Below are 27,978 nucleotides of genomic sequence, written 5' to 3'. Positions count from 1 at the left end.
GTCTTTTGAAAAGTGGAATTTGTATTTATTGAACTTTTGATAAAATACACATTAGGTTGGCCCCGTCATAATAAGATCCATTAAATCATCTGCATTTGCAGGCATGAGTTCCCACACATGTACAAGACCTTTATATCTGCAACATTTCCCCTCCGTGGCTCCGAGTAGATGCACTGAACTCCATGAATATTTGAACAAAAAAAAGCACAGAACAGAAACAATAATCTGATTTATCTTTGAAGCTTTGGATCAAAATCTTCCTGCAACATTGATTCGAGATGAATATTTACAACCTTTTTGTCTCAAAAGAGCAAAATAGTGAGTTCATATATTGATGGAGTTTGCAATTCCTGAACTTCCAGTTATTTCCAGAAGAGCACAAACACTGCACCAACCCAGGGTGACTAAGTGACTAATACTGCAGAGGGCTGATTAATATCGGTACGATGGTGTATACTGGAAAGGAGCAGGTTTATTGGATCTTCAGCTACAAATTAGTGTTTCACTAACTTCTTTTGTTTTTACAGCTACATTGTGTTGAGATTGTGTGTGTGTGTGTGTGTGTGTGTGATTAAAGGAATTTCCCGTCATCATCTGTGAACAAGTGACAAACAGTAAACACATATATAAAGGTCACACAGATATTTCTGTACATTATTTGCTGCGAACAACACTTAAAGCACTTTTCCCTCCCCGGTGTCTTTCCAAAGCACTTTCATTTACTTTCTTTTGTCTCCTTCCTACACTCTAACGCCGTCTCACCTTTTGCATGCTTTCTTTATTACATAACCTGCGCCACCTCGCACATTCAGAAGCTGATAGGATAATAAGCACTTTTTAGACTCAGCGTGACTTCATCAAAGGTGACTTCAAGAAGGCGGACTTTAGTTTATTTGGGCATGTGGCGATGGTGTGCATGCACCAACGGTGACAAAATGCTCTCGCAGTAAACCTGCGTCTCCACATTTTTGAAATCACAGTCAGGTTGTGTTGACCTCTTTTTGACTTTCTTGCATTACAAGGTTTGGTAGCAAGTTGTAGAAAGTCATGAAAGAAAGCAAAAAAAAAAAAGGCCATCTAATCTGAGGATTTGATGTCACTTGCTGAGTCTGATTTCGACTTAACATAACAAAAGCGTACATTCGGTGGACAGTTTCCTTGGTCTTATTTTGGTGGAGTTCGTCTCCTGACTTGCAAACGGCACAACACAACAATCCAGTGTTAAGGGTCACCAGACCCCACAATCGACATTAAAAGTAACATTCAAATGAACAGTTTTCTGTACCTTCAACATAAAATCTCAGCGCCAAATTAAGAAACGCATCAGCACAGCAAAATTCACCGAGGATGGATCGTCACCGGTCGGATTTCTGCGACGGTTTGATTACGACTGATGAAATCCATGTCAGCATTAAAAACGGAGGATTGATTTGTACAAAATGATACGTATTCAGCAACGGTAAATGAGAGGGGAAAAAAATAAAGTCACAAGAGAAATATTGCTAATGAAAGTAAACATATTTTGGCCGACGCACTGCATCAGCTTTGAACAAATAATTAAGACAGTTACCCAGAGTTTTAAATGAGGGTTGATTGCCTGGAATGATTGTAAACAAATGAACATGAAATACTTCTTAAACATAATTCTCCTTCAGCATCATTCAGACTTATGGATGTTTGGTAAAATCCTGCAAATCCTACGTTTGTCTTTAGTTCTGATTGTAGTGTTTGATTAAAGGTCATGTTTTAGGTAGTATTTAGAAGGGCTTTACAGAAACGACTGAGGTTCATTTGCATATTTAAGTTCAAATGAGCTTTCTGAACCTTTTTCATCTTTCAGCAAGAAAGTTCATTTGAAAAAGAATCCAGTTTTTGCCTCAGGCCTGACTACTACAGGATCCAGTAGAAATCACCATCCCAGTCTGCTCAGTAGATAAAGATTTTAGCCAGACATACAGCACTGTCACACTCAAAGTGCATTATTTTAGTTTAGACTGAAACCTTGATGGCTTGGTAGCACATTTCAGTGATCGAGGTAATAACTTTATCAGCATTTGTGACGTTTTCATTGTCCGAAGAGCTAAGTGCCCATTTCTTTCTTTTCTCTCCTTCTGACACTCCCACTCTTGCTCTCCTTCATTTCAAGCCCCTTCACTTTAAATAAGCAGTATTTTTCCCACTAAGACCCTCTTTAATGCAATAAAGTGTAAACAAAAACAAAAATCAATTTGCACTATATACAAAGAATGAAATAATTTAAAACTGTATATACAGGAAAAAAAAAACAAGAAGGCAAAAGTGAGGTTGAAATGGTTAGTGCTAACGTTCCTGTTGAAAGTCCCCTAAGATGCTTGTTTTCTCTTTTAATTGCCCTTCTTTTCTCTGGGTTAAAATCTAAGCATATCGTACCTTTTATTTTTTCCACCATCTGTGATATGCATTCGATTGATGGTTAGCATTAGCCAATACTTCATGCTACTGGTGAAATATACAAAGTGCAACGCGTCTCTCTGATCTGAAACTGGAGTACATTAAGCCTACCTAAGGTTGAGTGTCTGCACATGAGAGCGTAGATTGAAGAAACCGACTCGTCACAATGTGAATACGATGATTTGCTACGGTGCTATGAGTCAAAAACACGAGGCGTTCAGGTGCAGACATTCCACTTTCTAGTAAGCAGCATGCTCATAAATGTGTATCTAAATATTCTCTGTTCTGATCGATGGTGGCGGTTTGTACAGCGAAGCAGCAGCGACTGCGTCTTACAGGAGGACGTTTAGTGTGGTAATGCTCTTTTTAGTGTTCTTTAGAAAATATGCTGCAGGTGCAAGTGTTTGATCTCGCTTTGAGCTTTAGGTGTGTAGTTGGATCAAACCGAGATGCTAACAGCCTCTCCTCGTCGGGCCCCTTTATGCCTCCTGAGTTCCAGCTCGCCGCTCTGTCTAGCCAATCAGGGAGCTGCGTCTGGAAAGGTCCACGTTGCTCGCACTTAGTCCCCTGCAGTCTGACAGTCCAGAGTTGGCATCCTGAAAACAGAGCAGTTTATGTTAATATTTGGTTTGGACAGCACTAGATATACAGAACAAACAATTCTATTTTCAACCTACAATGAAATAAATTTGACATCTTTAAGGCCCGACTTTGGCAAAGATAAATGCACACAACCATGCTCATCCAAAAAATAGCCATAAGCATGCAAAGACATAGGTTTTACAATACCAGAATTTGGCTCAACACTCTTACAGCAGCAGAATACACTGATGTATAAAGGAGTTCTTCAGTCTAATACATATACATTGAGAGCTGCTAAATCACCTGTTTGAGGACATAAGTGTTCTCTTCATTTAAGTTGCATGAAAGATGAGAATACTTGCAATTCTGAGCATGCACTTGTCCCGAGCAGTCTGAAAAGCATGTCAGAGAGTTTGGCCAATCCTTGTATAAAATGCAGATGTACCAACAGACAATATAACACTATGAATGACTGATTCTTAGAGGAATACTGATATATATACATTTAGTATACTGATACATACCAAAGGCCACATCAGTTATCTTTTAGATTTGTTAAAAATCCATGAACCGGACAGGATTTACACGATTTTTGCCCTCATGTGACTAAGCAGCTCATTTGTCAGGTATTGGCCCAAACCCAAGTTAAATCATGCGCTGTGATGAATTGTGTGAAGAAGCAGGAATAAGTACCTGTGTGGTTTCCTCAGTGCTCTTGTTGAGGAAGTTGAGGGAGCTCGCTCTCTTCATTCTGTGCAGAAAACCACAATCAAATAATGAACTCAAAACACAAACTTGTACGAAACAACTTGTGTACGAAACAGAGACATTGCCTTTATAAAATGAAGTTTAATACTGTTAAGTATATTTAGAACTAACAAACCATTCAAGTTCAAATGGGGAAGCATAAATAAGATAAACTTGACAAAAAAAAAAACAATTGATTGGTCAAACAACGCAAAAACAAATTGCCAACAATTTTAATAATTATTTGAGCTACACAGAATGAAACAAATATGTGATTTTTGTTTTTAAACATTCTAAATTATTTATTTTATATCACTGGGTCCACTGTTTTCCACACCTTTAAAGAAAAAATTTAAGACTAAGGAAAACTGTGCCGGACCACCGCACTCCTGCACTTTACTCTTGATGTTTCAGTGCTAGATCTTCATCAGTCAAATGATGTTAGTTAACTGTGCAAATCCAATGACCAACGTTCAACAGAAAGACAATGCACAAGCTAGTGGGGTGTTGCCACTTCTCAGAGTGTCTAACAGTCATGCCTAAGTTTAATACACTCGAACTGTTAATTCACGGGATAAGGATTAAAGACATTAAAGACACTGCAGCCCATTGACTAAAAGGCCACATTTCACACAAACAATAATCTTACCCTGGGTTGCGGGGTTCTTGAGGTCCGCTCCCCTGCAGTTTCTTCACCAGCATTTCACTGCTCCTTCTCAGAGCATCACGAATCTTCCCGAAGGAACCACTGCGACGCAGAGACCCGTTGCCATCCTAAGGACAAAACACCTTTTTACTGCAAACATCTTCTTGATATTCAACTTCTAGATATTCTGATTTAATGGCAGCTGAGGATCTCGACATCAACGTATGAAATAGTTTAAGTCAAACATCTAGATTATTTCAGATGTCACTGCACTGCATGCAAGGTTCTGCTGTCCTTGTGTTTCCACTACCTGAACATGAACTCATAACTGCCTTCATTAGAATTAATTCATGTCCAGATCCTCACCCCATTCCACTCAGCAGAGTCGTCACCCTCATTCTCCCCCCGCTGTCCCCCTGGTCCGTTGATTCCTTCCCTGCTGTGTCGCCTGTCGCTCCCTCCAGCTGCTCCGTCCTTCAGAAGCTCCACCACTTTGCTCTGGTTAATGGCATCGATACCCTGGGAGTGGACACACACACACACACACACACACACACACACACACACACACACACACACACACACACACACACACACACACACACACACACACACACACACACACACACACACACACACACACACACACACACACACACACACACACACACACACACACACACACACACACACACACACACACACACACACACACACGATAAAAAAGAAAGACAAAGAGAGATGAAGGCGCCCGAAAGAAAATTATAGCTTTTATACAATAGCTCACACAGCATGTCTACAGTCCTAAAGTTTTTTTTTTTTTTTACTACAACGTCCAAACATTAGCTTATTGGCTGATCTTTAAATCACTTTGGAACAATTTATGGTCTAATAAATCACAGCTGGAATGTCTGTTGAACTAATCAGGCTGCTGAACTGAAAAACCTGTGAATAGAGCTCAGACCACTAATCTAACCGCCGTAATTCTACCAGTCATACAGCAGTCTTCACAGTGTTTGTGTTGTACCTGTTTGCGTGTCTTGCTGGCGCACTCCTCCAGAGTTTCTGCTGCCTCCAGTTTGCCCTGGCGACGGTACAACGACCCCAAGCTTTTGAGGGTTGTGTTCACTGTTGGACTATTGTTAATAAAAAAAGAAAAAAGAAAACAAGATTCAGCAAGTTGAATGTTGTTTCTTTTCATTTACTTGTTGCTGTTGTTTTTATTAACCATCTTAACCAATCAAGGTTAAAGACACAAAATCGATTTCCAAAAGCCAAAAATGAACATGATCCTACTACAAATCCACCGCTGTGGGCTTATCAGGACTTATCTGTCAGAAATCATACAACAACTGAGCAGCCTTGGCATAGTACTGCGCTCTGAGTACTTTTCTTGTTCATGAAGTACTACTGTGTCAACATGTTGCTGTTGTAGCTGCTGAAGGTAGAAGTAGTTTGCTCTACTTTACATACAAGGACAGGACATAAATGTGAGGGGTTATGAAACGATTGATGTGAGATTAAAGAAGAAAATCTGTCCTGAAATCAGGTTCCAGTTTTTGGAATTTTTTCCCTCTAATCTTTGATTTTTGGTGAGATATGGGATCATTTGAGCATTTACTGAAATTAAACCAAGTCACTAGCATTCAGGTATTTGGTGAAGCTGTAAACAACTCAGACATCTAAAATGTGATCCTAAGCATGCACTGCTTTTTCTAACATCTCAGAGGCTACAAAGGCTGGAAACGGCTGGTATAACTAACAATGTATTCCATTCTAAAAGCTCTTTACATTATCTTCAGTGTAAAATCCTCATCTAAAAGAAACTAAAGCTGTAAGACAAACACAGTGAAGTAGAATTTTTCTCTGTCAAATGTAGTAGAGGGGACGTATAAAGTAGCACAAAATGGAAATCAAATGCAAGCACTTCAAATTGTACATAAGTACTTTCCACCATTGCTGACATGAGCCTGCAAATATTTAAGGTCAAACTGTTCTTTAAAAATATTTTCAGCTGCTTCCTGATTTCAACATATTTTCAATGAATTCAGATGTCGGACTCACCTGTCCACTTTGCAGGCTTTATACCAACTCCCATACTCCACATACGGACCAGAGTCCTTACGTTTACCCTGAAAGACACAGTGACAGAGGAAGGAAAGAGAGAGTCAGATGATAACTGGCAGAAAGCAGGAGGAGCTAAGTATGAAACATTGGCCCATTAAACTGCAAGTTAAAAATGTCTCCGTTGCCCTTTCTGCCTTCTGTTGTTCTCCATCATCCTTATTTTGCTCTCCAACCCATTTGTACGTGTGGGAGGAAAAGGTCAACCCAGATAACTGACCTTGCTCTCTTCTCTCTCCTCCGCATGCATCCAGATTGGCTTATTATCGTCTGAAAAAATAAAGACAAAAGAAAAGTCCCTTACATTCTATTTGACATTAAAAAAAACAAACATGCGTGAGCTATGACATTGAAATCCACTGCCCAGAAAACAGCACAGATCCCTGAACTGATCTAGATTTGAAAGTGAAGCCTCTCTGTCCATGTAAACACATGTGATTGCATACAATGCAAGGCTGCCGCTCAACAAACTGGTGTAATGCCAAATTCCCAGCAAGGCCTTCTCTCATGCTGACTATGTGAGCACATAAGGGTTGATAGACTTAACGGGATAGGCGGAGGGGGGTTGAGGACATCAACATTAAGCTGCTTCGCACGGTTTGGTATTGCAGAATAATCCTCTGCTGAGAACTCAGAGCGATGCAGGGATCAGGGTGTGGCTACACCAAAAACTGAATCCCAAAACACAGCTGTCACAGGAATGTGCTGACTGACACAGAGGCTTCAGCACATTTTTATCGTAATAAAGTCATAAATGTATCAAAGATAATTCATGTTTGGCTAATGTGACTCTACATCCAAACCTGGCCCACAACCAACACCTGATCTTCTCCACATAAGCTACTCTTTGACCAGGATGGTTTAATTGGCTCACTTCAGTAGGATTCTGTTGTTTACCTGCTGACTCCACTTACTATTGACAGATCCAAACTCTTTCTCATGTGCTCTGGTCAGGATCTCTTTATACAGGGTCTCAGCATCCTTGAACTTCCCCTGCTTCAGGTAGCATGTAGCCTGAAGAGAAACAACAATAATAGTTCTTGATCAGTGTGTCTAACCTGGGTAAAAACAGCTAATTCACGGACAAGAAAATACAAAATAAGTCTAGAATAAGACAACACAAAGTGAAAACGGGAATTAAAATGAGATAAGCCTGACTGAAAATTTTCTTAAATTTAGGCACTATATACAAAATCAAAAGTCCAGTAGGTGATCGACTGAACAAATTATTTCCCCACCAGGTTGTTTTTGGTCTTGGCCACGTTGGGGTCGTCGGCTCCCAGTTTAGACTCGTAGATCTCCAGGGCCCGTCTGTAGTAGTACTCCACCTCGTCGTACTTGCCCTGGTTCTGACACAGCAGGGCCAAGTTGTTCAGCTGTTTGGCTACGTCTGGATGGTATTTTCCCAGCACCTGGACACAGCAGATGCAAATTCAAGCATACACATTTGCAAGACAAATCATACTCGCATGGAAACTTTCATAATCATTTGTATGATTACGTATATTTTATATAAATAGAGATTTAGTTACAAACACAAACAAAACAGATTTTTTCCCCTACATTTTACAGTTAGATTTGGTGGTGTGGGTCTCTACCTTCTCTCTGATCTCCAGCGCTCTCTTGCAAAGGGGTTCAGCCTCCTTGTACTTGCCCCTCTTGCCATACAGTACAGCCAGGTTGTTAAGGGTTGCAGCCACAGCTGGGTGGTCCTTCCCCAGTGTCTTCTCTCTGATGGCCAGGGCGTCATTCAGAAGATGAGCAGCTTCTTTGTATTTGTTCTGATCTCTGGAAAACGAACAGCAGCACCGTTTAAAATCTTCTCTCTGATCCCCACTAGTTAATGAAAGTATTTTATTTCCTTCTCCCACCTGTACACCAAGGCTAGGATGTTGAGCATGGTGGCCACGTCAGGGTGGTCATGTCCAGATGTCTTCTCCAGGTCCTCCAGGGCTTGTTTGCACAGCGGCACAGCCACCTCATACCTCCCCTGAGAGGCGTACTGGATCACCAGGTTGTGCAGCGTCCTGAGCCGGGCTGGGATCTCGTAGCCTCCCTGCTGGGCTGCCACCTCCCCACTGGGCTGAGCTGTACCACAGATAGGAGAGTACAGGATCCCATAAGACTGTTAAGACACTGGAAAAACCCTATTAGAATGTCCTAAAACCTCTGATAATGTTGCATTCTAGTAGTCAGAACAAATTGCTGTACATCTTCAGATGTGACCAGCTAGAACTAGGTCACTTTTGCTTCAAAAATGATTCCTTAGTTATGAAAATATTTGATGGGTAGAAACGCTTCGAGTCAAATCTGCTCCAGTGATCAGCACTCATCCAGCAGTACATGGTAGGGTAGGGAAATCCAGCAAGTTCTTGGAATAAATGATGATTCACAATTTTTTTCTTCTGTACGTTACTATACTAATTTTGTGGTGTAAAGGTCCAAAATGTGGACAAAGAATTAACTTTAAAAAGCTACTTTTTGCACGCTCAACTCTTTTCTGTCTTTCTCCTTTCTGTTTAGTTTCCCCTCCCCCTGTTCACAGGTGAGTCTAATTAATCACTTCTCCTTCCAGTGTTTTAACTACAGTTTGATAACCAAGAACAGAATTTCAACAGCAGCTCTACTGGGCCTAAAACAACCATTCAACAAGATATATGTTTCCATGTTCCAGGTTGAAGGTACATTTGACTTTAAAAGTAAGCACCAGAGAGGAAGCTAAGAGACGAGCTCTCAGAGAATCGTTTTTGAATATTCAGGCATTAATAATTGAAGAAGCGAATGCTGCAGCAAAACTGAACAAGCTCCACATACTAATACAAGTGACCTTCTTTGCAGTTTAATTTCACTTTGTTGACACTGAAAAAATCCATTTAAAAGTACTGAGCCTCTGTTTAGACAGTTAACTTAACCCGACCCAAACCCCAGCTCTTGCTTCAAATAAGTTCTTCTTTTCTAAACTTTGTCACATTTGATGAGTAAACTGTAGGTTTGCAACTTCTACAAGGAGCTCCTTGTATCACAACTAAGGCTAGAGAATAAATCGTGTATACTACTCTTTAAGTTCACACTTCAGGGCAGCAGAGGCCTTTCAGTTAGTGAAAGGCATGATTGTGCCGAGCAGAGTGATTTTATTTTGACGCTCTGTACATTAAATAAACACAGCTCTGGTTCTCTTTCTGTGCAGTCGGGTCTCTGCATCCTGCAGGAAGGTGGCTGTGACTTTTGAAGATAAGCCTAAAGGTCTATGAAACATGATACTTACATTTTAAAGATTTTAATGTTTACAAGGAAAAGTCTGCAACTAAATTATTGCTTCAAGGAAACCCTCCTACTATGAATCCCTTCATACACAGTGAGCTGTGTGCATTTTGCTGAAACAATTATTCTGCTACAGTGACAAGACTCAAAAGTATTGTATGAAATGGGGCTGTTGTTTACAAGAAACAGACTTTTACTCTTTTTTTTAATACAAAAGAGTAACTTTGCCTGAATCCCTGTATAATGAACTGCACCTGTGTATACATTATAATAAAAAAAAAATCTACTTAATATCCATGCTTCACACAATGGGTAAAAAACGCATTTAAGAATTTTTACGATCTACTGATTTTAATGTGTATTTATATATAACAAATATACTATAATATGTCTGTATAGCTAGTGCATGACCAGTTATCTCTAAATCACTATCAGCAGTCAGCCTTTTACACTAGCATGTAGATTATGTGCATGGATGTGAACCGATATTTAACCAATTATCTAAAAAAGTTGTATTTATTGTTACAGACTTTTAGATTACAGTCGTATCCTCCTTCATCAGTAATGTGGGATTTTTGAGAATAATTTGATGATTAACTTTGAAGCTGGCTCACATGCACATAGATATGATAGTAAAATGCCCAATAGCAAGCAACCATTATAACCACCTGCTTCTTTAGGTTGAAATACTGTCATCCCTTGGAAATAAACAGCTCTATTGAACCCTTTGTCCATTTATCATCGTAATAAAATCTTCCAGAGCTGAGGGCTCTTTAATCACTGCTGCTGTGCTCATACCTGGTCCCTGGTCATCGTCATTGGGGAACAGGTCATCCAGACTGTCCTTTGAAGTGTCTCCTCCACTTCCACCACCTCCACTGCCAGCTGAGCTCTGACTCTTCTCCTCCGAAGGCGAGACGTCATCGTCAAACTTCTTGATCTGGTTCATGAACTCCAGGTGCTTCTTCTCCTCCTCCAGCTGGGCGACGCTCTGCTCGCTGTGATGCAGCTTGTGCTGGGTTCCAGCCAGCTCGTCCCGCAGCCACTGGTTCTCCTGGCAGAGCCGACGCACCTGAGCGCGCAGCTTCTGCTTCTCCGACTCCACGGCGCTCAGGTGGCTTGACAGGGCGATGATCACCTGGAGAAAAAGGAAAGTATAATTGTAGCTGAAAAAAAAATCACATTTTTAGGAGCAAAAATTTCAAAAACACACACTACAAACAGTAAATAGAATCAGGACTGTGTCTCTCACCTGTGCCTCTCCCAGGCCCAGCTCGATGGCTTCAAGACTCTTGCGGAGCAGTCCAGACTTCTCCTGGGCGACGGGTGGCTGGGTGCAGTCCAGCAGTGAGTTGAGGAGCTGGGCGTGCTCACCTCGCAGGGTCTCCAGACCCTGCATGACGGCCTTAGTGTTGAGGACGATCTCATCCTGGCTCAGTCGCTCCAGGGCTTCTTCACGTGGATACACCATGGTGGACATTGCCTGGTTTCATACACACTGTGGGGACAGGGAAGAAAAGCAAAACTGAGGAGAATTTTTTTTTTTTTTTGCTGACTGTGCTCATCTTTTTCTCAGTACGGCTTTGCATTGTCACAAATTACACATTAGTTGCTCAGTGCAACCACATTCTCTATCTGTTGGTCACTAAGGTCAACTGGAGGTGGAAGAGACAAACAGAGGGAGGATAAAAATAAGGAAGCACTGGAAGCAAGATGAAGTGAACAATACTGAGATATATTTACTATATGTACAGTTAAACCACATTAGATTGCTCCAAGAGGGTTCATCTGGGCTTGATGCAGCAGCTGCCAGTGACCAGCAAATCCAATTAAAGGGAGAACTGATCACTCAACAGATCTGCTCTTACAAGAACAGAGAGAGGCAGCGCTGGCAGATATTGATTAAATCAAATATCACAGGGCAATGAAAACTGACTTCCGAATGAACAGCATTACTGGCTGATTTTCACTTTTCACATAGGTTCAGGATCAGTGTATATGTCAAATGATAAGTAAAAAGAAATTTCAGTAGAGAAAAATGATCACTATTACACAGTTTACCAACCAAATAGATTCTATCTTATCCCTCAAACATCAATATCAATATAGTGTGAATGCCTCGGTCCAAAAGCAATGATGGTCTTCTGGCTTAAGCTGTTAGATTAAAGTTCAGCTATTTTTATTATCATTCAATCTGACGATAATAGTTTAGATCATTTTATTACTCTGTGAAATGTCCCAGAGCCTTGATTTTTGTTGTTGTTGGTGTTGGGTTTTAAAGTCTGACTAGTAGTCCAAATCCTTAAGATTTTTGGTTTAAATTATTAATGTTTTCTCGGGTGGACTGATTGCCAGCGATGGTTGATGTGGTCTCTGAATCATTTTGATGAGTTCACGATTAATTCTCTCAGCTAGGAAAGGACAAACTTCCATCTGTATTGTCATATTTGAACTACTAAGCTGTTCCCATTTTCAAAGTGACACACTGTCATACCAATACCCACCTCCACACTGTCACTGTCCACACTGAGCATGCGTCCTGTGGCTCTAAATATTGACCAGTTGGAAATAAAAACCGATGCAGCAGCAGCAGGAAGGACAGAGGAGCCAATTGTGCAACATCGTGACTTTCTCTCTTTCCCAGCTTTAATGGTGGAGGCGCACCTGTCCTCTTCTCCTGCTTCCTCCCTCCCTCCCTCCCCCCCCCCATCTCTCTCTCTCTCTCTCTCTCTCTCTCCATGTGTCTGTCTAGCTCTCTCACTCACCCATCCCCTCCTCTCCCTCCTCCCATCCGCCTCACACACTCACTGCAATGCACCAATATTCACACATCCCTCCAAGTTCAAGGTTTACAAACGCCATCAGAACAGGGAAGCTAAGAAAGATCGCATCACGAATTTAATGCCATCGCTGAGGCACACGTCTTTGATGAAACCATTTTAAGCCTCAAATAAACAAATGAGCTGGTGTATGTGTGGTCGAGGCCTGCAGCCGGGAGGGAGGAAACGTTAGGCTTGGCAGCAGATCAATCAAGGTGACCGACAATAGAGAGCACTGTTCTGAAAGGACAAAGCTGTAAGTGACGGTTCGTAAAATCTCAATTATTTGACAATCACTAAAAATGTGTTGCTGCGCCGTGCAAGCTGTTTGTAAACAGTGCAGGCCCGAGCTGCAAGGTGGTACACAACCCAGCGATGCACAGAATAGCTATCAGAACAGCATGCACTATTTACAGTACGCACAAATAACAGTGTTGCAGGAATAATGTAAAGAGATTCATCGGTAGCAACGCTGGCGACTGCAGATGACACATTTACAGACCTCGCCGTCTGATTTTCTACAAATACACCAACATACTGCCATCACACATAATAATCTATCTTATATCTAAAGCTGCGACAGTATTCCGATATGGATATTAAAATATTAACATTTTTCTTTACCCTCATCGAAGACAAGTGCAATGCTTTCCGACCCTCGAACAAAGCGGCGGTACAATGTTGTGATGCTGCAGACGGACTTCGGTCAAGGCTGCCACAATAAAACTACTTCCTGTCCCGTGTTTCAAAATAAAACCCTCATGCACTGTTATGGCGACGCACCGTGAGTCGATGTAGGCCACAAACACGACACTAAACAAGATGTACTAGTGGAAATATGTTGTTCCTGTTACTATTACATGAAAGAAGGCTATTTCCCTCCTAAATACGACTTAGCAAAGATGCTATCCAAAGTTTGTAATTAACCATTCCATTACCGCTAGCTTAATTTGAAGAAAGCCAGGCGCTAGTAAGTATAGTTAGCTTGCTAGTCTTGTTCATTTCACACGCCTGACGTTACTAAGCAATTAGAGACCGAAATGGCTCCGACACAACCGAGTTCATGCGAATAAAAACACGAGCAAAGTTAGCAATTAAGCTAGCCTTAGCGAACTCCTTGCTTAATAATTCCCCCTTCACCGTAACTTACCAGGCTGTCACTTGTTAAAACAGGGCAGGAACAAATAACTTAAACGTGTCTACAGTGTTGGCTGTTACTGACTGAACATTCACGAGTTTAAAAAATGATGTTACTGTAGTGGTGCTTCAAATGTGACAGACAGGAGACGAAAATGGCTGTTTTCCCGGAGTCCTCCTCAGCCAAAGATAGTGAGAAAATTGAGACTCTGTACTGTTTTCAGCCCTCTGTACTGTTTTCAGCCGGGGCGGGAAAATATGCCGCGCATGCGTACAGCAGAAGTGCCGCTCCCAGCGAGCTTCTCTCAACATCAGCATCTTCTAAGTACTACATCTTCTCTAGAGAGTTTTCTTCAGCATTTTAACTGCTTTTATATCTAAAATAGATTTACTTTAGATTCCTGTCTGAGCTAAAGTGGCATAATGTACATTATTTTGCCCCAAAAAACCTCTTTGCAGTAAGTGGCATTGTGTGTCTAAGGTGTCTAAATGTTTTATGAATAGCACTGGATCATATTTCTTTCTCTTTTTTGACTCAGATAACAGTCAAGTCTCTTCTGCTACAAAGAGAAATATTTTTTTTAAAATATATTACAATCCTCACATAAATACAAGCAAAACAACCACTATAAACAAGTATCTATTAAAATTAAATAGGGAGGTGGAGGACAGGGGCAATATAAAGTAAAATCACCAATAAAACTAAAAATTAAAATGAGCATTAATAATGTATCAGATATCAATGTTACTCTATCTGATAACCACAAAAAAATGACAGCTGTGGTCTAGCTCAGTGACTTTCAGATTTTATTTTCAATTTATAATAGAAAAGACAGTCATTATTTAGCAGTATGAACATTTTTGAAATGAAGACAAATGAGCAAAACTTTCACCTGGAGCAGCTTTATATTTCTGAGATTAACACTGAAGCTTAATTCGTCTTTTCACTAAACAGGCTGTTTTCTCCTTGTTTGTGTTGTATCTACTCTCAGATGTATGTCGCTTTGGATAGAAGCTTCTGCAAAATGAAACTGTAGAACTGTAGAAAACAGGACGTGGAGCTGAAGCCTCTTGCATTGCTCTTTGTGCAATTATGTCAGCAGCAGCCTCCATCCAAAGAGGGAAACAGGACAGTTGGAGGCTCCATGTACCACTGACCTGCATCATGTGTACTGTTTATTTACACTTTAAATCATTATCTGAAGTGTATTTGACTTGGTTATGTATCCTGTGTTTTTTATCTGCTGATTTTAATACATTTATCTGCAACAACAAAGACTGTATTTCCCATAATTTACATGTATTCCTGTATTCTATCAGAAGGACATCTTAAGATATATTCATCAGCTACTTTGTGGTGAATTGGCGCTGTAAAAATAAAACTGAATTGGTATTACAAGTTTTGCAAAGGCTGTATTCTTTGCATTTTCCACGTTTGAGAATACGGTTTAACACTAAATTTTTAAGCTGTATACACAAACACACAGATACAGTTCAAAAACAGGAGACCGCACTACAAATCAGGAATATTTTTATTTTAAAAAACAAATGAAACAATGAACACTTCCACTTTTCATCCCACATCTGTTTGATTGACAAACGTAATCATGAAAAAGCAGTACTACAAAACATGTCAAATTAAGAAAAACTAAACAAAAGAACTAGAATACAATATAACAAGTACTATCTGATATGTACAAGCGTCATAGTTTGCTTATTATAATTATTGTTATAGGCAAAAGGCAAAAAAAAAAAGCTCAAGACTGCTGCTGAAGAGACGATGGCATGTGCAAATTACTCTCCACAAGTCCACAAGCTCTGGATGCTCTGCTCTGAGCAGAAACTACTGCGTTCTCAGGCAAATCCCGTTCCCACGAGGACAGATGGCAAATTTACAAGCTGTGAGGGAATGGGGACGTTTTTTTTGTTTGTTTGTTTTTAGAAGGGCGAGCTTGTGGAAGCCTGGTGAAGAAGACTCTCTCATCATCAGAGGGACATATTTCTGAGGACGGCGGAGAGAAAAGACACTGCTGATCACTGACGGAGATTATTGATTGACCGAACAGCTCCTAATCTCTAACCACGACTAGTCAAGGACAGAGGAACCATCATTACAGCGTCACAAACACAGGTCAACACGGGTACAGAGGTACAGGTAAGAAAAACACACGGCAACAAGTTTAAGACTCGCATACAGAACAACCGGCATCTTCTAAGACACTGCAGGGAAAAATGGAACTGGTAAGAATGAGAGGAAAATGTGGTTTTAAGGTGGAAAAAGCTGCAGAATGCGACTGTGATGCGTTCAGTTCCTCCAAACATTGAAATGACGACTTTAAAACAAGGATCACTTTGTTGGTAATGTGTTTGCACTCATCAGCACTCCAAAAACCTGCAGATCTGGTTTAATGCAATAATTTTGTCACATTTTAGATTTGGCAGTGATTCTCATTAAGCGGAATATATTTCATTTCTATCTACCTCCTCTTTGGGTGCAAAAGCGACGTCAATAAATCACGATTTTATACAATTTAGGAAATCACGATTGCAACAGTTTGTCAACGCCACAAGGCAAAGATCATCGTGTGTCAGTGGAGGCTAGATCTTCTACGATTTTAGTAAAAAAGTTGAAGCTTTCTTTCCAAATGTTGTATACATTTTGGATCATTTCTCAAATTTAAGAATACAACAACCTTTTACAATAACTTTAAAAAAAAAAAAAGCTTACAAGTCACCTTGATTTTATAAAGTTTCAATTTTATACACAGGATAGCAGATTGGCAAAAAGCTATTAGAATGCAGAAAGTTACATTTTGGGTTGCCAGATTTTGGTGAAGGATCCCTCTGGTTCATTTACAACATACATTTAGATTTAATTTTGTACTATACAGTCTGTATTGTCATTACAACATCCGCGCCAACATTATAATGATCGTAAAAAAGCATTATGACTTGAATTTCTTGGCCACACGGGGGCAGCAACAACACGGTGAAAATACAATGTCAGAATTTCAAGAAACAATTGTTGGTGAATCTTATAGCAAACATCAAGTACAATGATTACTTTTGGAGCTGTGATTGTGTTCATCTGCGGAAATAAAGTTAAAAATTCAGCCCAATTTTTACTCGGTTTTGGTCTCCACCAACTTGGCCTTCTCTATTTTCACCATCTGGCTGCTTGTATTTTGCTTAAAGTAATAAAAAGTGACGCAATATGAGCAAATTCAATTGAAGCTGAAGCCCCTGATGCCAAAACAACAGATTTAAAGACACCAACATGCTCTGTAGAGCTGAGAGGAACATATGAGTAGTTTTTCTTTTTTTTTTAACCTGCAAAGAACCCCCTTCAAATTCCACATACTGAAGTCACCAATAAAATGTTGATAATGGCAGCTTTAAAAACAAACTGTAAATGCATTATAAAAGAACCAGAGGGACCCCACTGACAAATCTGTTTTCCTTCATGTATCACTTACTCATTTAAAAGATTTATTGATACCGATGAAAGTAATTAGCGACAAATTAAAAAAAAACCTTTGTTAGTACAATATTCTAAAGCAGTACCAAAAGGTCTCAAGTTGAATTTTCTGCCAGTATTTTCACAGGTAGGTAATTTGTGATCGAAACCTCCCGTTATTAGATTGGATCGAGCTACTTCTTTATCAAACTACAGTACATCAACACTCACTGATATCGAGGAACAATTAAAACCCAGCCTCTGTATCAGTCTAGCCCTTCTTTAGGAAAAACACTGAAGGTTTCATGAGGGCTGTGTTCAAAAGGTTGTTTTTTTTTTGGTGGTCATTTAGTCAGAAAAGTGCTCACACAGACTTGAAAATGTCTGCAGAGGAGCTTTCTAAAATTCTGTCATCTTTATTTTCATCTCAAAAAAAAAAACTCACAAAGAACATGTAAACTAAGTTCAATACATTCACATATTTGGAACTTTGGATGCTTCAAATCCACCAGTGTTTGCTCGGCGGTGACAGTCGAGCTGTTAACCAAACGGAGAGGCAACAAACCAGCAGGCAGCTTGAAAGCCTTCAGTGTGAAACCTCGTGTAACAGGTGCAGAAAAATGAGACGTGCTGCTTGACTCACAACTGTAACACTGGAACATTGACACAGGAAGGAAAAAAAAAAATCCTCTAACCTATCTTCAAACAAACAGCTTTTAAATCAAGGCATTGGCATTAACACTATTTAAAAAGAGACTATTTTGCAAATACTTCACCGGAGATGGAGAATGTTACGATGCAGGCGACACAAGGCGGAGCTGCACAGGCTTGTTTTGACCCAATTATTATAAAATTTGCACCAAAGTTGAGCTTAAATATTTCATTTTTCCTTTAAACTTGAAGTTAAATTGCAATGTAGTTCTCCTTGTGCCAGCCTACAAAGTGAACACTGCAGCTTTCACAGCCCTAATCAGTGATATTGAAGAACACATCAGTGTCAACACACACACACACACTCACACACCAATTGCATGCCCTCTGTCACATAGTAGAAAAACTATTTCTCCCCTTAAGTGATTTTTTTTTTCAAAGTTTCTGACCACATTACATTGATTTCACCACGTACACTCACACACTTGTCACTGTACACTCACGAATCACCTCACGACATCCTACGGAAAAGCACGAAGCACACCTGTGCCAAAATAACCAACCCGACTGCTTCCTGGTTAAATGGTTATTTAAGGAGGCGAAACTGAAAAAGGGAATGGCTCAAAGAACGTCAACTTCGACCAGGTCTGCTGTTTTCACCGAAAAGAAAGCTGCCAGTCTGTTGCCGACAAAGTGAGGGTTTTCAGGGTTTTCAAACTGGCGACATTGTGCTTCATTGTGGGCAATTAACTCCCATTCTTACTGTATAGGTACTCATAGAAAAGCAGAATTTAATCAGGGATAAAAACACGCTTTCCCCATCTTATTCCAATCAATGCTGCTGAGTTTTGGACTTCTTAAACATTTCTGGTTGCATATTTATTTGGATCTGCTGTTAAGGGAGTTGATTTATTTTCGCCAGTAATCCGCATTCATAAGTGCATAGCAAATGAAGAAAAAAGAAATCTGCACATTATAGTAGCTCCTGCCCTGAAATCTTGGAACTCTTCACAATAACATACACTATGCATCACAAAACAGCTTTAAAGGGAAGGTTTTTACTATTTTTCACGCGAGTACAATTAAAATAAAGACACTTCCCATTTATTTGTATATTTTTTTCATTTTTGTTTGGCATTAAGACATCCAAATGACTCATTTTGGTACAGAGAAAATATTTAAAACTGTTACATGGAAGCCCTTGAAATTAATAAAATCAAAATGAAAGGGTCTGCTTTGAGGGGAGTTTGTTTCGCGGGAAAATTTCACAACACGGCGGCCTTTTGTTTGACTGCATTTTGTGAGCGGAGGAGACTTCTGTTTGTGTTTTTACTGGCTCATGCAAACACCGAAGCCCTGTTGCATGGCTGTTTGTTTTGAGTTACTGTTTGTGGCACATGAGTGGTGTATCTGCTAGTCAGGAGCATGCACGTGTGGATCGGATCTTGCGGTGGCTTTGAAGGGGTCAGAGTTTTGAGGGTCGGACTGTAAGGGCTTGAAAACGGTGACTTGTTGCATGCTGTTGCATTCCATAGAACGGAAATGGCAGTTAGCTAATAAACTTGTGCTGTAACCCCCTTGTAAACACACACACACACTCACATAAACACACATACTGTACATTCACGTGTGCATGCACACTCACTGCACACACAGACACGCAATAAGGGGCATTAAAGTGACTAGTAACAGCGCTGCACCCCAGCACCACCCTCCTCCTCCTCCTCCCCAAAGAGAAACAAGACGGCTAAAATGAAATTAAAGAATGGAGATAATCCAGCCGCCTGACGTCTTCTCTCGGCTCTAAGGGGCGGCGTCTGTGCGCAAAGATGTGACAGGATCGAGGAGCGTCGTAGGTCAGGTCGGGGTCAGAGAGGTCAGCCCTAAGAGGGAGGTTTGCTGTAGCCGAAAAGTCCGACAGGCAGGTATTTGACGTGAGTGGGCCACTGGGCGGCCAGCTGGAAGAACTTAACATCATTCCACTCGACGCCATCTATGGACACTGAGGAGGCACAAAAACTGAGCTGAGTAACAGCCTGACAGGGAAATAAAACTGGGACGGTGTACAGCAGTGAATGAAATAAAGCCTCCTGATGGCTCATGTTACCTTTCAGGATGGTTTGTTGCTGCTTGGCAGAGCAGATGAGTCGGCTGATGCCTTCAATGACCTGGCTCTTGGAGTCCACATCCTTCTCTTTGGGCTTCTTTCCCAGGAAGATGGTGGGAACTGAAGGGATGATGAGGGGAAAACAGATAAATATGAGAGTGTAATAAGGGATAGAACATGACATATTGATCTGGTCAGTGTACCACTGGATAATTTATTTGTAATTCTAAGATCAAAAACCATTTCAGGGGTCAAAACAACTCAACAACAATCAAATTTACCGTCAATTTTAGCTTTTTTTGCTTTCTGAAAACTAATTATTATAGGATGATTTAAATAAACGGTATAGAAGTGTTCCAAATTAAAAACTGACTTCCAGAGATAACATGCAATGCTTGAAAAACATGAATTTTGGTTTTATTATTTGCAGGTGGACGGAACAAGACATATGGAACATGTCGTCTCACCAAACTGAAGGTGGCACCACACAGTCAAACTAATGTCTTAATTTTGTGGACGGATCCTCGGCTCACCTTTCTTGTTCTTCTCCTTGGTGACCACCGTCATGGCCATGGTGCTGACCTGCGCCTGCGGATCGCTGCTGCCTCCTCCTGGCAGCCTGCTGACCTGCAGCGAGCGGAAGGCACTCTTCAGCGTGTTCTTGCAGCCCGTGTCGCGCCGCTCGCCTTCCCGGCGCTTCTCCGCCAGAGAGGCCAGCCAGTAATCCACCTGCAGGCCGATGGCGTCCACGCCGTGAGACATGCTGGGGCTCCTGTGGACAGACACATGTTCATAAACAACACGAGAATCCAGCCGATACTGAAAATGATTGCATTCTCCCTACCGACTGAGTGTCCTGGGTGGTTCAGATAGTTACAGATTCTTGCTACATTTTCTGTAGTTTTAGGTTTCCACAGAGCAAACAGAAGGATGTTACAGAGGAGTTCTTTCAGGTCATCACTCCTCTGCTCTAGTCTATTCATGAGAGAAGCCGTGCTTTTTAATCTCTCTTTATCCAGATAAGTTGCTGAGCCACCAAGAGGATTCATCCTATTCATTTGTCTGCTTGCTTTCTTTCTTTGTTTTTAAAGACTGTTCTTTTTTTTCTCTGCTTTTTATTTATGTACCACTTTTACAATTGCAATTTTGTTTTAAACCTTTTGAATGTTTTTATGCTGCTCATCTTTCTTTTTAAAACCTTTTAATGCACTATGCAAAGCACTTTAAAATGGCCTTTAATGTATGAATTGTGCCTTACAACAAACCCTGGTTCTTCCTCTGCAGCGCCTGACCTCGAATTATTCATTGAAATTCAGCTGTGATGTAAAAGCAGATCGACTGCTGTCTTTGTGGCTTTCCAGAGAGGGACTGTAGCAGGCAGAGCAAAAACCATCTGATTCAAACAGTCCCTCATGTTTTGCCCGGATCCCAGTCAAACATATGCAACTCCCTGCTTTTTGCTAGTAAAACAAATACAGACAGAAGCTTTAAAGGCGTTAATACCTCTGCAACAACTCCATGTTTTGCTGACAGCTGCAGTTGGGATTTCTTGTGCAAAACATGATTTTTACACCCAAAGCATACAACATAATCCAATAACTGTGGTTTTACCTCAGAGTGTAAGCCATATTTCACCGACTTGCACGATGAAAATAGAAATTCCACATGGATAAATAAGTAATTAATTCTTATGCTGTTTTGTTTTTTTTGTAAATCAACATTTTAGAACTTTTAGAGGTATTCTACAGGTGAAAGGATCAAATCAATACAGAAATCTGAAAACTGTAGAAAATACAGACCAAAAAAACAAGTCTCACCCCTGTACTGTGAGGACGCTGCCCATAGAGGGTGAGGAGGGGGGTGTGGCTGTCTCTTTGATCATCCCTGTGGGGGAGCCGTGGGATGGGGGAGATGTGGAGGGGACGGCCAAGCTCACTGCCACGCCCTCCTCTGCATCTCCTGAGTAGAAGAACATATCATGGTTTAAGGCTGAATTAAATCAAACCCAGTGCTCCGTTTCAACTCGTCTCCAAACACTCACCTGCTGGAGACGGACCAGACTCGATCAGGCCAACCTTCACCACCTGGAAAACAAGAAAACATATCAGCAAACTGTTTTCACGACGAGCAGGAGAAGCAACTGTTGGCGATTCCGTCTCTCAGAGTAAATTCTCACCCCAATAAAAGGAATGAACTTCTGGTAGGAGTCTTCATCTCGCCTGGAGGAGGAGAAACAACGGAAGTTATTAGCACAACCCAAAGAGTAAATTCCAGCCCGTGATGTGATGCGTTTGTCAGCTTCGACACTCACGTCCTGTGTTTGCAGGTGAGCATGGCCTCGGCGATGGGCAGCTGGTGAGTGACTGTGGCTCCACTGATGTACTGGGAGATTCTCCCCGCTACATCCAGCTGGTCTGGAGGTGAGGAAAAAAAAAAATCAGAAAATGAAACAAGAAAAACACTCTGAGAGCACAGCAGTCTGTCATAACTGCTCAGTCATATCATTTCTGATAGCTGAAATCTTTAAAAAAATTTGTGGCAGAAATCACGGCACTATAGAATGTGGCCATTTAATATAGATGTACTCACAAACAAAATGACCTTGTGCTGAGCACAGGCGTGTGTTATGCATGTGTATGTTATGTACGGATTCCGAATCGCGTGATCTAAATATGTAGCGGGCGGCGGGAATTGACGGGACTCGGAAACACCCCCACAATTTAATCAATTCTTCATTGCATCATTATTAATGGATAAGTCCTGACAAGTCCTCAATGGTCGATTTGTAGTAGGATCGCAGTCATGTGATCGTCAGCAGGCAGCTGATGTAGTGTTCATTTGTTGTTGTAGCTACAGTGACATCATGCCGCTAAGGCTGGGCAATATGACCAAAAAATAAAATCTCGATTGTTTTTAGTCATTTTGGACGATTATGATTTTAATTGATTTTTGTTGTTTCTTTGCGGTCTGTTTGCTATGGCTAGTGCTAGCCATGCCGCACTCCCGTAGCTGCGAGCACTCTTCCCATTCTTTAGGATGCCTCTGCCGGAGGTGCTGAAAGAGGTTAGTTGTGCTGCTACTCTTCGTTTTCACAGTACTTTTGCAAACCTTGCACATGACTGTAGTTTGCTCTGTGTCAGTCTTGTCAAAGCCGAACCACTTCCATATAATCGATGTAACATGAGGCCCTTTTCTCGCGACCAACTCTTCGTCTGCTGTTCTGTCCGCCATGACGGGGGTGTGAGTGTTTTGGCGGAAGGAGATGAGAGGTGGAAGCAAACACCAGGGCACAAGTCGTGAAAGGCAGAAGAAGAATCTTGTTATATATTTAGGCTCGCCTCGATTTTACGATTTGGCAAATTTTCAAATCGTCAGGTTTTAAAAAGGTGAATTAATGGAATTAATTCGATTTATCGCCCAGCCCTACATGCCGCTATCTCACAATGATACAGAAATCTTTTAAAAATATAAGCCGCATCACTGCCAAAATCGAATTAGTTGGTCCTTGTGTCATTTTTGACCTCCCCTGAAAATTTCATTCCAATCCGTTAGCCCATTTTTGAGTAATGTTGCTTACAGACAGATAAACAGACAAACAAACGTACGTCGATTGCCAAATAACTCCGCTTGGACTCCTTGGTGGAGTAAAAATGCGTCTGTGTTGAAGCAGTTTGGAAGGAGAAGGTTGCATGTGTTGTTAAAACGGGTGATACCTGTCTGTGGCGGCTCAGAGCGGCTGAACACGTCCCTCCAAGCCCCGTCCAGGAAGGAGGAGCTGTAGCGGTTGTCAAGGGCGCCAATGTGCTTCGCAACAGGATGAGAGCCTGATGGAGAAGATGTAGGAAACGTCAAGACAGAGAGTGTCAGCCTGAAAGTGTATTTGCAAAAACCCAAAAGGCGTGCGTCTGAAATGAGCGTACAGCCTCTTCCCACAGAGTAATACAACCTTGCCACAATCTGCTTCTTAATCGCCATGGAGACAGAAGCTCTTACCCAGAGGCACCACCAGGAAGCGCATGTGGTTGAGCCAGTCGGACGTCTTGTTGGCGAGCTGAGTGACGAAGAACTGCAGGATGGCTCCCAGGTAGCTCTGGCTGCCGACCGCCGCCACCTTCACCGCTCTGGGCATGGACGAGTTACAGTTACAGCTGCAGGGACAAAGAGAGAGAGAGGAGGGTGTTAGCCCTGTGTGGATGTGGAACCATCAGAACGCCAAATGACAAATTGAATTGATGGGAAAATGAAAAAAAATTCAACCAAATTTAGAATGACCATGACCTGCAGATTCAAATACGAAAACATACATGTATCTGTAAGCACTGACAGGAAGACAATGACACAGAGATCTACTTTCCTAATGTAGCCAGAAAAATGTCCAAAAACAAAAACAAATGTCTCTCAAATTCCCAGTCCTCAAGATTTCTTCTTTTGTCAAACCAAGTGCGTAAAACCCAAACTTATTCACTTTTAATTCATACAAAACTGAGAAAAAAGCAAATTCTTACATTTGAACAGCTGAAAATATTTTTCCTTAATAAAAAATTAACAGCTTGACTAATTAATTTACTCTTTCAATATTTCGCTATTTAAATATAAAGATTCTAAATTTATGACCCTGACTAATGATGCTTTTTTTTTCACTCTTCTGCATGAAACCAAACTCTGAATGTATCTGAACTCTTTAATATTTATTGTTTATGATTCTTTTCTTATATACCCAGTTGGTATCATAACCACCACTGCTTATGTGTTTATTTATTGTCTATTCTGTTATATGTTCTGGCAAATGCAATACCAATGGAGCACATTGGAAAGGCAAACAAAGGGGACAGAGGGAGAGATAAGGGGGATATTTGAAGTTTTATTTTGAAATACACAGAAGTAAAGTCACAGGGGAAAAGAGGAAGAAGAGGAAAGACGCACTGGATGGAGGAGAGAGACGGAAAACGAGGCCAAGAGCACAAAAAAAGGCTACGAAGATGAGTCATCCCGCTAACTCAGAATGTGTTTGTGTCTTTGTTGGTGCGTATTAGAAAAAAAACTCACAATTTCTGGATGCGAGTGAGCACAGCCGACAGCACCGCCTGGATCTCAGCGGCCGAACATGTGCAGACCACCGGGTGTCTCTGTACCTGGAGCTGCTCTGCAACATACTGCGGCACACAAACGCACAGAAAGTGAGATGCGTGTTGAAAATGGCCCTCCAAATGCTGAAAGCTGTGACCCTCACCTGCCCCTGCCAGTCTGTGCCGTTGACCAGGATGAGGCTCTCTGGGAGCGCCGAGTCCGACAACAGAATCTGATTCAGCTGATCGTACACCGCCTTCCTCAGGACCTTCACACACAAACACACACTGAGTCCGTAAATCCCCCCACAGCAACACATTTACTCTTCAGATGACTCATCAGCACATAAATAATTCATTTCTGAGCTCCAGGCGAGTCATACATTATCAGAACGCATGTGTTTATTTTTTTTTTTTTACTTTGAGCAAAGTGGGTAGGAGCGAGCAGAGAACAAAGGGAGCTGTTTTTATGTGTAAATCCCTCTGTGGGAATACCGCAACATGCGGGTTTATTTTTGTATGCAAGGCTGAAACCATGGCATAGCTTATGTTAAAATCCTGGAAAGAATTAGTCATTAAAATTCTCAGTCTAACTGAGATTTACAGCCTTTCATTCCACTCACCGGTGTGGTGTGTCCCAGCTCTGGGGATCTCTCAGAGTCTGAGCTGTTGGTTCGCTCACTGAGAGGTTTGGAAAGCTGTCTTTCCTTCATCGGAGTGCTGCTGCGCTTCTGTCTGGGCGTGTGGCCTCCGTCCAATCTGGGAACAAAGATAACGAGTTCAAAACGTGCTCAAAATAAATGATGCATCCCAGGATTTTGCAAAACAGCGGAAAAAGATCGGCAAAAGATGCAATGATAAGATGACAGCCCATTGATTTCCCTTCAGTCAGTGGATTTAAAACCTACACTACCAGTCAAAAGTTTGGACACACATCCTTATTCAATGCTTTTTATTTATTTGTATTATTTTTTACATTGTAGACTGAATATAAACACTTTTTTGTTTACGACATAGTTCCATTTGTATTCTTTTATAGTTTTGATGTCAGTATTAATCTATAATGCAGAAAATAATTCAATAAAAACCATTAAATGAGAAGGTGCGTCCAAACCTTTGAGTGCTAGCATGCTTCAGCTGATTTACTTGTTACAAGAAATGTGTCAGGAAATCCTTTACATATCTGGCAGGCTAAAGGGAAATATTAGTTTTTGACTCATATTCAGTTTGTTTTTGGCTCACTTTTGGTCTCCACCAACTGCTAAGGGAAATATCTGTTGCAGTTTTTATAACTATGGACAGGTAATGGAAAGTGTGCTGAATATTCTAGAATGTTGAGACTAAATTGAAACAGTAAACTTGCAGGATGCAAAACCAAAACCGCGAGCTGAAAGAGGGTAAAACACAAAACATGTTAATGAAGCATTTCACATTTTGAAGAGCAAAGATGCAGAAGTATAAGTAGACATCAGTCCTAAAAACAAGTGGTCATTATTATTAATTTTGGAGCTACATCTCTATAAAATGAGCATGTATTTGATACTAAATTCAGCTTTCCTTCTCATATTTTCCAATCTTAAATCTATCATATAGTGACAAAGATCTGCAACAACCAAGAGTCCAACTGCGTGGTCAACAAAATTCATGGCTATTAACATCAATGGCAATAAAATAAAGTGTTTTAAATTAGAATGATGTGTCACCTTGGTGAAGCCATGGGCTGGGTTTCACTTTTGCTGCTCTTCAGGGGTGTACGGGGTTTCTCGGCCACAGACACTGTGATGCAGGGGCCCACCTCAGCAAACAGCTCCTGGTCTGTTAGCTCCTGCACAAAGACAGACAGTCCGTGTCAAAGAAAGGAGATAGTGGCAATCGGAAAGCCATCTTCTCCGACGATCCACTTTGTGTTTCTCAATCTGTCTCACTTACAGCACAGATGGCAGTGAAACGTCCTCACACTGATATTAACAACGATCTCAGCACAACATTAACTCTCCCTCTTTTACACGCCGACACTCGTAAACACAAATCGGTCGTACCAGCGTGTCGGTCTCAGACGGGACGTCATCCAGGTTGCGGCTGCGGGAGGGTTTCATCTTCTCTAGCGGAGGCTGCTCCCCCTGCTGGGAAGACGAGGCAGCGGCAGTCAGTCTACAGGCTTAATGAGACTCGAGCTTCAGTAAATACTAAGAACAGATGCAGCCACAGTGCTCGGCTTTAGGGAGAAGACATAACCAACCTAAGACAGCAGCAGCAGCGATCGCCAGAGGATGTTAGTTTTATTTGCACAAATAAACCCGATGAACTTGCCTTTTCTCCTGAACAGAAACGCACCAACACAAGGAAGAACTAACCGCTGCTGCTTGTGTGTGAATGCGGTGCAGACATCCAGTGAAATCCATTGAGCCCAGCGTGATTAAACACTTTTTATTCAGCAGATGGTGACTGTCAAAGAGTTATTGGATTTCTGCTCCATTAAGGAAAATGCTAGTGTGAAACAGTTCTGAAAATTTTACATCTGCAGTCTGCTTCCCTGCTGTGGTGATTTCCATCGGCTTTAGATTGGGGATATTTACCACATCAATGCAGGGTCACATGTTGCTTTCAAGCTTGTTGCTCCATTCATGCTGAATTCTAAACATATTTTATGGTACTGTATGCTATTCAATGACACTGTGGGAGAACAGTTTTACTATTTTACTATCTTGTCAACTGTGACCATGAAGCCCTTTGTGTACTTAGTAATAAATGAATGCTGTAAGAATTAAAAGTTTATTGTGTTCTTGTTATGGTGACAGTCTGTAGGGGCTAAAAAAAGCTAAATTGATTGTCTAGTACTAAATTTGGAGGTGTGAAATTGCAGGAATGTCTCCAAAGACGCATGAAATATTATTATTTAAACAAAATTATGCAAAAACAACTAAATTACAGCAACTAAATGATAAAAGATG

The 27,978-nt window shown here is 41.1% G+C and overlaps 2 protein-coding genes across 4 annotated transcripts in view; both read right to left on the bottom strand.

The window, feature by feature from the left end:
* Nucleotide 1: 1 nt before the first annotated feature.
* Nucleotides 2-13,939, bottom strand: klc2 (kinesin light chain 2). Of its 2 annotated transcripts, none has more exons than XM_022202203.2 (14): nucleotides 13,760-13,939; nucleotides 11,043-11,288; nucleotides 10,589-10,928; nucleotides 8,401-8,617; nucleotides 8,128-8,317; nucleotides 7,768-7,941; nucleotides 7,444-7,543; nucleotides 6,750-6,799; nucleotides 6,470-6,537; nucleotides 5,433-5,541; nucleotides 4,772-4,924; nucleotides 4,409-4,533; nucleotides 3,706-3,763; nucleotides 2-3,026 (listed from the first exon to the last, which is right to left on the bottom strand). In XM_022202203.2, the coding sequence occupies exons 2-14, from the start codon at nucleotides 11,268-11,270 to the stop codon at nucleotides 2,943-2,945; spliced, it is 1,896 nt and encodes a 631-aa protein (XP_022057895.1). In that variant the 5' UTR covers nucleotides 11,271-11,288; nucleotides 13,760-13,939; the 3' UTR covers nucleotides 2-2,942. The 2 variants fall into 2 exon arrangements, with proteins under 2 accessions (XP_022057895.1, XP_022057894.1); XM_022202202.2 differs by lacking the exon at nucleotides 13,760-13,939 and adding an exon at nucleotides 13,234-13,365.
* Nucleotides 13,940-15,260: 1,321 nt separating this feature from the next.
* Nucleotides 15,261-27,978, bottom strand: part of LOC110956601 (phosphofurin acidic cluster sorting protein 1) — a 77,800-nt gene continuing 65,082 nt past the window's right edge. Inside the window, exons 11-24 of one of the 2 annotated variants that reach the window (XM_051944017.1) lie at nucleotides 27,067-27,147; nucleotides 26,731-26,852; nucleotides 25,651-25,786; nucleotides 25,192-25,296; nucleotides 25,008-25,114; nucleotides 23,955-24,109; nucleotides 23,675-23,785; nucleotides 22,273-22,375; nucleotides 22,138-22,180; nucleotides 22,003-22,045; nucleotides 21,779-21,920; nucleotides 20,495-20,733; nucleotides 19,962-20,081; nucleotides 15,261-19,856 (exon numbers count right to left, since the gene is read on the bottom strand). In XM_051944017.1, coding sequence (XP_051799977.1) covers nucleotides 19,738-19,856; nucleotides 19,962-20,081; nucleotides 20,495-20,733; nucleotides 21,779-21,920; nucleotides 22,003-22,045; nucleotides 22,138-22,180; nucleotides 22,273-22,375; nucleotides 23,675-23,785; nucleotides 23,955-24,109; nucleotides 25,008-25,114; nucleotides 25,192-25,296; nucleotides 25,651-25,786; nucleotides 26,731-26,852; nucleotides 27,067-27,147 — 1,626 coding nt within the window. In that variant the 3' untranslated portion in view covers nucleotides 15,261-19,737. Of the gene's footprint in view, nucleotides 19,857-19,961; nucleotides 20,082-20,494; nucleotides 20,734-21,778; nucleotides 21,921-22,002; nucleotides 22,046-22,137; nucleotides 22,181-22,272; nucleotides 22,376-23,674; nucleotides 23,786-23,954; nucleotides 24,110-25,007; nucleotides 25,115-25,191; nucleotides 25,297-25,650; nucleotides 25,787-26,730; nucleotides 26,853-27,066; nucleotides 27,151-27,978 lie in introns of both variants that reach the window. The other variant, XM_022202205.2, reaches the window with a different exon arrangement.

Source organism: Acanthochromis polyacanthus, chromosome 23 (assembly GCF_021347895.1).
Source record: "Acanthochromis polyacanthus isolate Apoly-LR-REF ecotype Palm Island chromosome 23, KAUST_Apoly_ChrSc, whole genome shotgun sequence".
Classification (NCBI taxonomy): domain Eukaryota; kingdom Metazoa; phylum Chordata; class Actinopteri; family Pomacentridae; genus Acanthochromis; species Acanthochromis polyacanthus.
This window is presented reverse-complemented; position numbering and strand designations above follow the sequence as displayed.

Coding starts and splice junctions, on each gene's coding strand:
- klc2 (XM_022202203.2), bottom strand. CDS start 11,270: ATGTCCACCATGGTGTATCCACGTGAAGAAGCCCTGGAGCGACTGAGC. Junction 8,318..8,400: donor ATCCTAGCCTTGGTGTACAG/GTGGGAGAAGGA, acceptor TTCGTTTTCCAG/AGATCAGAACAAATACAAAG. Junction 4,925..5,432: donor CCAGCAAGACACGCAAACAG/GTACAACACAAA, acceptor GTCCACTCCCAG/GGTATCGATGCCATTAACCA.